Source organism: Macaca nemestrina, chromosome 5 (genome assembly GCF_043159975.1).
Source record: "Macaca nemestrina isolate mMacNem1 chromosome 5, mMacNem.hap1, whole genome shotgun sequence".
NCBI classification, from domain to species: Eukaryota; Metazoa; Chordata; class Mammalia; order Primates; family Cercopithecidae; genus Macaca; species Macaca nemestrina.
The window spans coordinates 96,613,206-96,626,536 of NC_092129.1; the positions used below are offsets into that span (position 1 = coordinate 96,613,206).

General features: G+C 41.8%; 1 protein-coding gene across 2 annotated transcripts in view; it reads left to right on the forward strand.

Annotated features, from left to right (window-relative positions):
• Positions 1–13,331, forward strand: part of LOC105496567 (midasin AAA ATPase 1) — a 186,540-nt gene that overhangs the window by 56,892 nt on the left and 116,317 nt on the right. For both annotated transcript variants that reach the window (XM_071096725.1, XM_071096726.1), the window contains exons 16-17: positions 9,868–10,079; positions 10,658–10,761. In XM_071096725.1, the coding sequence (XP_070952826.1) occupies positions 9,868–10,079; positions 10,658–10,761 (316 nt within the window). The remainder of the gene's footprint in view (positions 1–9,867; positions 10,080–10,657; positions 10,762–13,331) is intronic.

The window sequence follows — 13,331 nt, forward strand, 5'->3', positions numbered from 1 at the left end:
TATATAGTACAGTTGATCTAAAGTGTAAGTTCTGGGCCAGGTGTAGTGGCTCACACCTGTAATCCCAGCACTTTGGGAGGCCTAGATGGGTGAATCACTTGAGGTCAGGAGTTCGAGACCAGCCTGGCAGACATGGTGAAATCCTATCTCTACCAAAAAATACGAAAATTAGTAGGGCTTGGTGGTGTGCGCCTGTAGTCCCAGCTAGTAGGGAGGCTGAGGTGGGAGAATTGGTGAATCCGGGAGGCAGAGGCTGGAGTTAGCCAAGATTGTGCCACTGCGCTCCAGCCTTTCTACCTTGGTTTTATTTTACTTATATTTGGTTGGTTGTTTGAGGAACTTGGCAATCTGTTCTTATTAATATATGTGATTTTTCATTTAAGCAGACATGTCTATACTGCTGTATATATTTATCTTTATTCTTTTTTTTTTTTTGAGACGGAGTCTTACTCTGTCACCAGGCTGGAGTGCAGTGGCGCGATCTCTGCTCACTGCAACGTCCGGCTCCCGGGTTCAAGTGATTGTTCTGCCTCAGTCTCCTGAGTAGCTGGGACTATAGGCGCACACCACAATGGCCAGCTAATTTTTGTATTTTTAGTAGAGACGGGGTTTTTGCCATGTTGACCAGGATGGTCTCGATCTCTGGTGATCCACCCACCTCGGCCTCCCAAATTGCTGGGATTACAGGTGTGAGCCACCGCACCCGGCCTCTTAATTCTTTTTTTTGTTTTGTGGGAGGCAGGGTCTCGTTCTGTCACCAAGGCTGGAGTGCAGTGGTGTGATCATGGCTTAGCACAGCCTTGAACTCCTGGGTTTAAGCAATCCTTCTGCCTCAACCTACCCAGTAGCTAGGACTACAGGCATGAGCCACCATGCCTGGTCTATTTCTCTCTATTCTGTATCTATATGTCTTTAGGAATTTCATGCCATTAAATAGTCCTAACATAAATGGCATTGATCTTGTACTAACTGAACACGGACTGGGTCCTTCTCTTCTATCGTGAATTTGTTGTGTTATGTCAGCCATTGCAAGTTGTTTTAAATATAGTGAGTAAACAGAGTACATTTGTGATGCAAATTGATGACACAAAAAGGTGGGACTCAAAATATGATTAACTAGAATTTTGTTTTGGTGCCAACTTGGTGAATAGAATATATCTGTTTTTCCTTGTTAGTAGGCCAGCATCAGTTATTAAAAGAAAATGCAACTTACATTTCAATTTGAAAAGATCACTTGAGCCTGTGAGGTTGAGGCTGCAGTGAACTGTGGTCATGCCATTGTACTTTAGCTGGGATGACAAAGCAAGACCCTGAACAGGATCTTGCTCTGTTTCCTAGGCTGGTCTTGAACTCCTGGCCTCAAGTAGTCCTGCTTCAGCCTCCCAAAGTGTTGAAATTACAGACATGAGCCATTGAGCCTTTTCTCAATTTTTGTGTAGTTGGAAATATGCCTTGTTTTCTGTACTCTTACATTACTACAAAGATATATATATATATATATATATATTTTTTTTTTTTTTGAGACGGAGTCTCGCTTTGTCGCCCAGGCTGGAGTGCAGTGGCCGGATCTCAGCTCACTGCAAGCTCCGCCTCCCGGGTTCACGCCATTCTCCTGCCTCAGCCTCCCGAGTAGCTGGGACTACAGGCGCCCACCACCTCGCCCAGCTAGTTTTTTGTATTTTTAGTAGAGACGGGGTTTCACCATATTAGCCAGGATGGTCTCGATCTCCTGACCTCGTGATCCGCCCGTCTCGGCCTCCCAAAGTGCTGGGATTACAGGCTTGAGCCACCGCGCCCGGCCCAAAGATATATATATTTTTAATTATTATCCTTTAAGTTCTAGGGTACTTGTGCGCAACGTGCAGGTTTGTTACATATGTATACATGTGCCATATTGGTGTGCTGCACCCATTAAGTCATCATTTACATTAGGTATATCTCCTAATGCTATCCCTCCCCTCTCCCCCGACCCCATGACAGGCCCTGGTATATGATGTTCCCCTTCCTGTATCCAAGTGTTCTCATTTTTCAGTTCCCACCTGTGAGAGAGAACATGCAATGTTTGGTTTTCTGTCCTTGCAATAGTTTGCTCAGAATGATGGTTTCCAGCTTTATGCATGTCCCTACAAAGGACATGAACTCATCCTTTTTTATGGCTGCATAGTATTCCATGGTGTGTATGTGCCACATTTTCTTAATCCAGTCTATCATTGATGGGCATTTGGGTTGGTTCCAAGTCTTTGCTATTGTGAATAGTGCCACAATAAACATACATGTGCGTGTGTCTTTATAGCAGCATGATTTATAATCCTTTGGGTATATACCCAGTAATGGGATGGGTGGCTCAAATGGTATTTTTAGTTCTAGATCCTTGAGGAATCACCATACTGTCTTCCACAATGGTCAAACTAGTTTACAGTCCCACCAACAGTGTAAAAGTGTTCCTGTTTCTCCACATCCTCTCCAGCACTTGTTGTTTCCTGACTTTTTAGTGATCACCATTCTAACTGGTGTGAGATGGTATCTCATTGTGGTTTTACTACAAAGAGATTTAAATAAAATCTTTAGCATATATTATGTTATAGATGAATAGGTGACTCCCTTGTTTAAGAATCATTGTAGAAGATGAGAATACCGAAAAGTTTTTAAAAAGGCAAAGGAATGGAGAACAAAATTCAGCTGTAGGCAAAAAGATGAGATAGGGAAAAGATAAATATTCCTATCCTCAGGCTGTGTTGCTGGTTTCATCTGTTTTATAAGTTATGTTAAATATGTTTTGCATGTGTCCATTATTAAATAATAACCTGGTTTGCAAATCTGGATCCTTTGGGGTTTTTTTTTTGTTTTTGTTTTTTTAAAGATAGGGTCTCACTTTGTCACCCAAGCTGGAGTGCAGCGGCATAAACATGACTTTCTGGGCTCAAGTGATCCTTCCACCTCAGCCTCCTGAGCAGCTGGGACTGCAAGCGCAAGCCACCACATGCAGCTGCTTTATTTTTAGTAGAGATGAGGTCTCACTATGTTGCCCAGACTGGTCTGGAACTTCTGAACTCAAGGAATCTTCCTGCCTGGGCCTTCCAAAGTGCTAGGATTACAGGCACTGTAGCTGGTCTTGGATTTTATTTGTTTATTTAATTTTAACTCTTTTTTTTGGGGGGGACAGAGTCTCACTCTGTTGCCCAGCCTGGAGTACCATGGTGCCCTCATAGTTCACTGCAGCCTCTGCGTCCTAGGCTTATGTCATCCTCTTGCCTCAGCCTCCCAAGTAACTGGGACTACAGACATGCACCCCCATGCTTAGCTAATTATTTTCTATTTTTGTAGAGATGAGGTCACATTCTGTTGCCCATTGTATTCATTTGTTTCACACTGCTGATAAAGACATACCCAAGACTGGATAATTTACAAAGAAAAGAGGTTTAATTGACTTATAGTTCCACATGTCTGGGGAGGCATCACAATCATAGCGGAAGACAAGGAGGAGCAAAGTCACGTCTTACATGGATGGTGGCAGTCGAGAGCTTGTGTAGGGGAACTCCCCTTTATAAAACCATCTAATCTCATGAGATTTATTCACTGTCATGAGGATAGCTCGGGAAAGACCCACCCCCATGATTCAATTACCTTCCACCTGTCCCTCACACAACACGTGGGAATTGGAACTACAATTTAAGATGAGATTTGGGTGGGGACACAGCCAAACCATATCACCCTGGATGAATCTTGAACTCCTGAGATCAAGTAGTCCTCCCCACTCAACCTCCCAAAGTGCTGAGATTACAGGCATGAGCCACTGTATTTGGCCTTTTTAGATTAATTTTAAAAACTTTTAAAAATTATTTTTGTTTTTTTTTGAGACAGGGTCTCACTCTGTCACCCAGGCTGGAGTGGAGTGGCACCATTAGGGCTTATTACAGCCTTGACCTCCCTGGCTCAAGCTATCCTCCCACCTTGGCCCTCTTGAGTAGTTGGGACTACAGGCATGTGCCACCATACTCAGCTAATTGTTTTTGAACTTTAGTAGAGATGAGGTCTCACTATGTTGCCCAGGCTGGTCCCCTGAGCTAAAGTGATCCTCCCACCTTGACCTCCCAAAGTGCTGGGATTACAGATGTGAGCCACCGTGCCCCAGCCTAGATTGATTTTATTTATTCATTTATTTTTTTGAGAGAGTTTTGCTCTTGTTTCCCAAGCTGGAGTGCAATGACACTATCTTGGCTCACTACAATGCCTGCCTCCTTGGTTCACGCAATTCTCCTGCCTCAGCCTCCCGAGTAGCTGGGATTACAGGCATGTACCACCACGTTGGCTAATTTTGTATTTTTAATTGAGACAGGGTTTCACCATGCTGGTCAGGCTGGTCTCAAACTCCTGACCTCAGGTGATCTACCCGCCTCAGCCTCCCAAAGTCCTGGAATTACAGGCGTGAGGCACTGTGCCCTGCCCTAGATTGATTTTTGAAACAATTATTATTATGGGTAAAGATACTTTATAAAAATAAGGGCCTTAGAGACCATCAAATTATTTACATTATGGCAAACTTTTGCTCTTTGTTAGTGTCCATTGTCCATTACCTCCTTGCTTTTTATTCTTTTGTGCTTCTTGCTTTTTGATTAGTGTTGGCATGATATGTCTTTTTCCTTCATTTAATTTTAAACTCATTTTTGTCATTTTATTTAACATGGGCTTCTGGTAAGCAGCATGTAGACCTTCACATTACCTGTAGGTAGAGACATAAATTCCAAGAGTTGCAGGTGGGGAAGAGCCCAAGAGAATCCTTGAAAAAAAGTAGAGGGCATGGAAGACTTAGATGTAGCAGATAAAATCATTCCAGAAGGAGAAAGTCTAGCACTAAAGGGCAAAATACAGAGCGCACGTTCATAGCACTTACTATAGGGAATGGGCTTCAGAGGGGCAGCTTCTGAGGGAGAAACAGAGATATATTGAGAAGGACCGGTTTCCCTGGAGAGCTTGGCAATGAAAGAAGGGACAAAATAGAGGGAAATTAAAGATATCGTAGAAATAGCAGTAAAGCAGCCAATCCTCATCTTCCTTGCCACCCACCCATAGAACAGTCTTTAAAAGAAAATGCCCGGAAGAGGGTATGGCAGGAGCATACAATTCGAACTCAGAACCCTGTCCATGACATGAAGAGAAAGGGTTTATCATTCTAATTACTCAGCATGTACATTTTACGTTCTTTTTACACTTTGTTTTTTCCCGTTATAATTTTGTGTAGCCATTCTCACATGAATGCTTACATGTGGTTCCAGTGTATGTAACAGGTATAAGCACAGTTACTTTTCATGAAGGCAGGTGTTCTGGACCTGCTGCTAAGGTGCCTTTCTGCAGAAGACGGTTTGAAAATCTTGCTCTTTAGTTGTTTGTAGTTTATAGCCTCAGTTCTCTGAGGTGTCAGGTTGGTTCCCATTGAATATTTGTGTTGCAGTTGCAGTTGATTTTGTTTTATTTATTCTTTTCTGAAATGTATGGTTTTTCATCTTTTCATGTATTGAAATATGTGTTGACTTAAGGGCTTTAGGTAATACTGTGCTCAGCTTTAAATGAATGGAGCTTTCCTTTTTTTTTTTTTTTTTTTTTTGAGGTGGAGTCTGTTGCCCAGGCTGGAGAGCAGCAGCATGATCTCAGCTCACTGTAACCTCTGCCTCCTGGGCTCAAGCGATTCTTCTCCCTCAGCCTCCTGAGTACCTGGGATTACAGGGGCCCCGCCACCAGGCCCAGCTAATTTTTGTATTTTTAGTAGAGATGGGGTTTGCCATTTTGACCAGGTTGGTCTCAAACTCCTGACCTCAAGTCATTCGCCTGCCTCAGCGTCCCAAAGTGCTGGGATGACATGCATGAGCCACAGCACCTGGCCCGAATGAGCTTTTCTTTAAGAAACTCAGTCTCTTTGAAATATTAAGCTGCCTTTTTCATAAATTCAATAGATCAATAATAACAGAGACATTAATTATCCACTAACTCTCTATGGCAGTCATTATGTGCCAGGCACTGTTTTGAGTCCTTTTTTTGTGTTAACTCGGCTGGTCTTAAAACCATGTGAGAAACCGGACTGTTATTCTCTATATTTTAAACATGAGAGAACTGAGGCAAAGAGAGATAAGTCACTTATTCAAGAAAATGGCAGATCCAGGATTTGAACCTAAGCAGTCTTGAGTGTCTGTGTTCTTAACCATTACTCTGCTTCTTCAGTTAACTTTGGATCCCATTTATACTATTATTTTCAAGACTAGCAGTTTTGGCCAGGAGCAATGGCTCATGCATGTAATCTCAGCACTTTGGGAGGCAAAGGTGGGAGTGTTGCTTGAGGCCAGGTCTTCGAGACCAACTTGGGCAACATAGTGAGACTTTGTCTTTACAATAAAAAGTTAAAAAATAAATAAAAAGACTAGCAATTTTATTTAAATGACACGTATATTTTGTTCAATTTCTCACCATTTTCACTGTTGTCATTCTAGTTTATTGTCTAGTCCATTGCGTTGGTCTCTTATCTTTGCTTCTACTCATAATCTCTTTATAGTCTTTTTTGTTTAGGAGTTACAATAATCCTTTAAAATATAATCAGATAAAGTATAAGTTTTATTTATTTATTTATTTATTTATTTAGAGACGAATTCTCGCTCTGTCTCCCAGGCTGGAGTGCAGTGGCACAATCTCAGCTCACTGCAACCTCTGCTCCCGGGTTCATGCCATTCTCCTGCCTTAGCCTCCCGAGTAGCTGGGACTAGAGTCGCCTGCCACCACGCCTGGCTAATTTTTTTTGTATTTTTAGTAGAAATATGGTTTCACCGTGTTAGCCAGGATGGTCTCGGTCTCCTGACCTCATGATCCACCCATCTCTGCTGCCCAAAGTGCCGAGATTACAAGCGTGAGCCACCGCGCCCGGTCCAATAAAGTATAATTTTTTATGGAGACAGGGTCTTGCTTTGTTACCCAGTCTGGTCTCACTCTCTTCCTCAGTTTCCTCCACTGAACTTCTCAATCCATTTAGGATAAAATACAAAGATTTAGAATAAAATGTTTGATTTGTACAGCCCTTCATAATCTGACAGTGGTACTTCTCTGACATCATCTCCCACCTTCCCCTGTGCTGCTGAGCTCCAACCACTTTCTTCTGCTTTGCACCTAGATGCTTGCCATTCCTTTTGTGTGGCCTCCTTGCACCCACAGATAACTGCTTAGCACACATCCTTCCTTGACTTTGGTATCCTTCAAATGTCCCCTCCTCAACAAAGCCTTTCCTGACTGTGATATTCAGATTTCCAAAACTCACATCACCCATTCAGCTTTTACCCTACATTATGTTTATAGCAGTTAAGCTACTACTTGACCTCCTGAGCTTGAACAAGCCTCCCATCTCAGCTTCCCAAGTAGCTGGGACTACAGGGACACACTGGCCTACTTGGCTAATTTTTGTATTTTTTTGTAGAGAGAAGGTTTCACCATGTTGCCCAGGTTGGTCTCGAACTCTGGAGCTCAAGAAATCCGCCTATTCAGTCTCCCAAAGTGCTGGGATTAATAGACGTGAGCCACCGCCCCTGGCCTGTTGTCACTTTCATTTGATTATAAGCTACACAGCAGTAAGACCTTGTGGGTCTTGTTGACTCAGTGGCTTACACATATAGCAGGTGCTCAAAACAATTTTTATAAAGGGATGAGTTCTTGCTCTGTTGCCCAGACTGTAGTACGGTGGTGTTATCATAGCTCACTGTAGCCTCGAACTCCTGTGCTCAAGTGATCCTTCTTTCTTAACCTCCCAAGTAGCCGAGACTACAGATGGGACCACCACACCTGGCTAATTAAAAAAAAATTTTTTTTTTTTTGAGACGGAGTCTCGCTCTGTCGCCCAGGCTGGAGTGCAGTGGCCTGATCTCAGCTCACTGCAAGCTCTGCCTCCTGGGTTTACGCCATTCTCCTGCCTCTGCCTCCTGAGTAGCTGGGACTACAGGCGCCCGCTACCTCGCCCGACTAGTTTTTTGTACTTTTTAGTAGAGACGGGGTTTCACCGTGTTAGCCAGGATGGTCTCAATCTCCTGACCTCGTGATCCGCCCGTCTCGGCCTCCCAAAGTGCTGGGATTACAGGCTTGAGCCACCGCGCCTGGCCATTTTAAAATTTTTTATGGAGACAAGATCTTGGCTTTGTTACCCAGTCTGGTCTTTTTTTTTTTTTTTTTTTTTTGAGACAGAGTCTTGCTCTGTCGCCCAGGCTGGGGTGCAGTGGCCGGATCTCAGCTCACTGCAAGCTCCGCCTCCCGGGTTTAGACCATTCTCCTGCCTCAGCCTCCCGAGTAGCTGGGACTACAGGCGCCCGCCACCTCGCCCGGCTAGTTTTTTGTACTTTTTAGTAGAGACGGGGTTTCACCGTGTTAGCCAGGATGGTCTCGATCTCCTGACCTCGTGATCCGCCCGTCTCGGCCTCCCAAAGTGCTGGGATTACAGGCATGAGCAACTGTGCCTGGCCTCAATACATTTTTGTTAAATAAATGGACTAAAGAAATGCATATACTAATGTGTTAGTGCTGTGAGTAAGTGAAAGTGAGTTTGACATTCCTCTTCAACTTTTTCTCTTTGGAACTGGACTCTCAGATTCAGATGCTCAGTATCAGGCCATTGGGTTTTACTCATCTCATTGTTTCTCCCTCACTAGGCCAGTAAGTCAGCAGTAATCCATGAATTCCCTTATTATGTTTTTGGTACCTTTTCAGTTCTCAATTTATTTTTCATGGAAATAAAGTTTATCTCATTCTTCTTGAATTGTAATGGTATGCTACACAAAATTGTATACTTAAGATTTTCTGGGAATAAGTATTGCCTCTTAGACATCGTATGTTTAAGCTAGAGCAATGTTTTTCAACCTTGTAAAAAGTTATCTCTTACCTCCCCCAAATATTCAAATTTAAGTTAATTTCCTAGCTCATTAGCCAGAGGAATTTAATGCTAAGGAATAACAAAGATCAAAATACTAAGAAGTACAGGTTGAGCTTTGGAGTACCACGAACCATTGCAATAGCTAAGGTTTTTTTTTTTTTTTTTTTTTTTTTTTTTTGCGTGCCCTACCCTAATTTTTATCCCATTGAAAGCAATATCATCGTTGCTGTCTCCTACTCTTCCTTCTCCTAACTGATAATGTGTGGGCTGTGTTTAATGTACATGTGTAGATCAATTTCAGATACTTATTTTTCCTTGGATTTTGGTCAACTTTAATGAAATATGGATGGTTTGTTATTATGCCCTATACATATTTATGTAGACATGTTGGTAAAATAAATGATGTGAATTTTACTATTCAAGTAGGACTTTCAGGGTTTTTTTACTTTTATTTTTTTGAGACAGGGTCTGGCTCTGTTGCCAAGGCTGGAGTGGCAGTGGTGTGTTCTTGGCTCACTGCAACCTCCACTTCCTGGGCTCAAGCCTCCCACCTCAGCCTCCCAAGTAGCTGGAACTGCAGGTGTGTGCTACTGCCCCTGACTAATTTTTGTATTTTTTTGTAGAGACAGGATTTTGCCATGTTGCCCAGGGTGGGCTTGAACTCCTGGGCTGAAGTGATCCGACCCCCTCAGTGTCCCAAAGTGCTGGGACAGCCATGCTAGGCTAGCCATGCTAGGCTAGTTTTTTCATAACACTTTTTATCTAATAATAGTTTTTACCTTCATTATAGGCCATTCAAGTGCTTGAGATGAGGTAAACAGATTACAATTTAAAACTGTAATGTAGATTTTAAATATTTCGGTAGTGTTTCTAACTTTAAATGAAATCTGAGACCTACTCCTATTTTCTGAGCCATGCTTTCTAACTTTTGTTAACTTTAGAAGTTTGTGAGTCACATTTACCTATGTCTGTTTCAGTTATAAACCGGTGGACCATAAGCTTATTTGGCTACCCTTGCGGGAGGCATTTGAGGAACTCTTTGCTCAGACATTTTCCAAGAAACAAAACTTTACGTTCTTGGGGCACATTCAGACCTGTTACAGACAGAAACGGTGGCATGATCTCCTGAGACTAATGCAGCATGTACACAAGTCTGCTGTTAACAAGGATGGAAAAGAGAGTGAAACTGGTAAGGATGTGACCCAGGCTGCCATGGTGGAGGGCATGGGGCTGGGCTTTAGTTAACAGATTAAGAGTTTTAGCGAAGAGTAAAGCAATACAAATTGGAGATTCTGGGACTTTGGCAGAAGTGACTAATTGTGAAGTATTGTGCCCCATTCTTTACATGATTTCCACAAAAACAGATGACTGGTAATGCTGATGTGCAAGTACTATTTAGTGGTCAGTAAGGCACATTTCCTGAGAAAAAGCTTGTTTCTAAGGAGCTAGATTCCATAGCCAAGAGGCTTTTGCTGGCTTAGGTTACTTCTGTGTGGTTCCTTATCTGTAAAGCAGGAATAAAAATAACTAGTCCAGAGGGTTGTTGTGAGGGATAAATGAGGCAGTTAATACATGTATATGCATATATCTGGGCTAGTTAGTGTCATGTCTGGCTTTTAGTTAGCATTATATAAGTTTTTAGACTTAGTGTTTTGTGTAAGATGCTTACTTTTTGTGTATTTTGTTAATTGTATTTGTTTATGTTTAAAAGTTGTATATATTACAACTCAAAATGTGTACTAAATTCTTGTCTGTCTTCTTTTTTAGGGTTACTCATAAAAGAGAAATGGGAAGCATTTGGTCTTAGGCTCAACCATGCCCAACAACAGATGAAAATGACTGAAAATACCTTATTGTTTGCATTTGTAGAGGTATTTCTGTTTTCGTTATTTAGCTTATGGTAATGGTGATTTTATGCAAAACACAAAGTTTCAGGCAGGTTACTATTGTGTATTGTCTTAATGAAACAATGATTTTGGGGGAAGATTTTGAAAAATGTCTTTCATGGTAATTATGGCAATTAAAAGGTCTTAATGAGCACCATCATTATTTAAATAAAAAATGTGAAAGTACAAATTGATAAATTATAATTGTATATATTCATGGAGTACAAAATGGTGTTATGATTTATGAATACGGTGTGAAATAACTAAAGCTCATTAATATATTCATCACGTCACATACCAATTTCTGTGGTGAGAACATTTGAAATGTACTGCCTTAGTAATTTTGAAATGTACAATACATTATTATTTACTATTTATGGCATGGTTGCCATGCTGTGCAATATATATCTCACAGGGAAGAAACCTTATTTTTTCTGTCTAATTTAAGGCTTCGTACTTTCTTTCTTTCTTTTTTTTTTTTTTTGAGATGGAGTCTCACTCTGTCCCCCAGGCTGGAGTGCAGTGGCGCAATCTCGGCTCACTGCAAGCTCCGCCTCCCAGGTTCACGCCATTCACCTGGCTCAGCCTCCTGAGCAGCTGGGACTACAAGTGCATGCCACCACGCCCGGCTAATTTTTTGTTTTTGTATTTTTAGTAGAGACAGGGTTTCACTGTGTTAGCCAGGATGGTCTCGATCTCCTGACCTCGTAATCTGCCTGCCTCAGCCTCCCAAAGTGTTGGGATTACAGGCGTGAGCCACTGCGCCCGGCCAAGGCTTTATACTTTTGTTACTCTATACTCCCTAACTCTCCAGCCTCTGCTGACTACCATTCTGCTGGCTGCTTCTTTGAGTTCTGTTGTTTTAGATTTCACATATAAGTGAGAACGTGCGATACTTGTCTTTCTGTGCCTGGCTTGTTTCACTTAGCATAATATTCTCTGGTTCTATTTATGTCATAGCAAATGACAAAATTTATTTCTTTTTTCAAGCTGAATAAGTTTCCATAGGATTCTATTGTTTGTATATATGTATATATACAACATTTTCTTTATTCATCTGTTGTTGGAAACATAGGTTGATTCTGTATCTTGACTGTTGTGCATAGTGGTGCAATGAACATGGGATTGCAGACATCCCTTCAACATACTGTTTTCAGATTTTTTGGGGGAATACCCAGAAGTGAGATTGCTGGATCTATTATTATTTTTAAAGATGCAATTGATGACAGATAGTGAACTCTGGATTCTTTCTCTTGCCATGTGTGTCTCCAGGGAAAGAGTGTGTGGATGTGAGAGGGATTTGGAACCGTTAACTTCAGTGCCCCAATTTTAATCCCAAGGCATGGACATCTCTACTGTTTGCTGTCCTGTAACCCTGTAGGAAGGATCAACTTGGTTAAATATTTGTGACTTGGGCATTTAAAAAAAATTCATTTCTGTGACAGTCCTTAGATCAAGCCCTAGAGGAAGCAGGAGTCTTACTTGATGGTGTTTTAGTAACAAAGAAGGTCTACTCAACCATACGTTATGGGTGTGGAAAATTTGGTCATCAGAATTCTTTTTTTTTTTTTGAGACGGAGTATGACTCTGTCACCCAGGCTGGAGTGCAGTGGCGCGATCTTGGCTCACTGCAACCTCTGCCTCCTGGGTTGAAGCAATTCTCCTGCCTCAGCCTCCAGAGTAACTGGGATTACAGGTGTGTGCCACCGCGCCCGGCTAATTTTTGTACTTTTAGTAGAGATGGGGTTTTGCCATGTTGGCCAGGCTGATCTTGAACTCCTGACCTCAGGTGATCCACCCACCTTGACCTCCCAGAGTGCTGGAATTACAGGCATGAACCACTGACCCTGGCCCCAGAACTATTCCTTTTTTTTTTTTTTTTTTTTCTGAGACAGAGTTTTGCTTTCGTCACCCAGGCTGGAGTGCAATGGCATGGTCTGGGCTCACTGCAGCCTCCGCCTCCCAGGTTCAAGCGTTTCTCCTGCTTCAGCCTCCTAAGTAGCTGGGATTAAGGGTGTGTGCCACCACGTCTGGCTAATTTTTGTATTTTTTAGTAGAGATGGGGTTTCACTATGTTGGTCAGGCTGATGTTGAACTCCTGACCTCCAGTGACCTGCCCGCCTCAGCCTCCCAAAGTGCTAGGGTTACAGACGTGAGCCATCATGCCCAGCCGAGAATTATTTTTAATAGGATTATTTCTAAAACCAATTAAATTGTTGTGTTCTCAAAACAAGGCTTATGTTTTATGACTTAGTAATATACTGGAGTTAATATATTTGTTCTGTTTTATGTTTTTCAGTTAAATTTGTAGTAGATTCTTTGTTAGGATTAGCATGAAAACAAAAGCATAAAGCAACCTTAATAGTAAAATAGTTTTTGATGTGTCAACTGAGTAGATTATTAGATTTGTTTGTATTGCTCTAGGAAATAGAATTTGAAGAGATAACACGAGTGTACTAAAGTCAAAGGATGATGCATTTTGATTTTCAGCAGGTGTGAAAGGCTGTGTATGAGAATCACTAAACACTCTGGGATTTAGATATTTGTCTAATCTT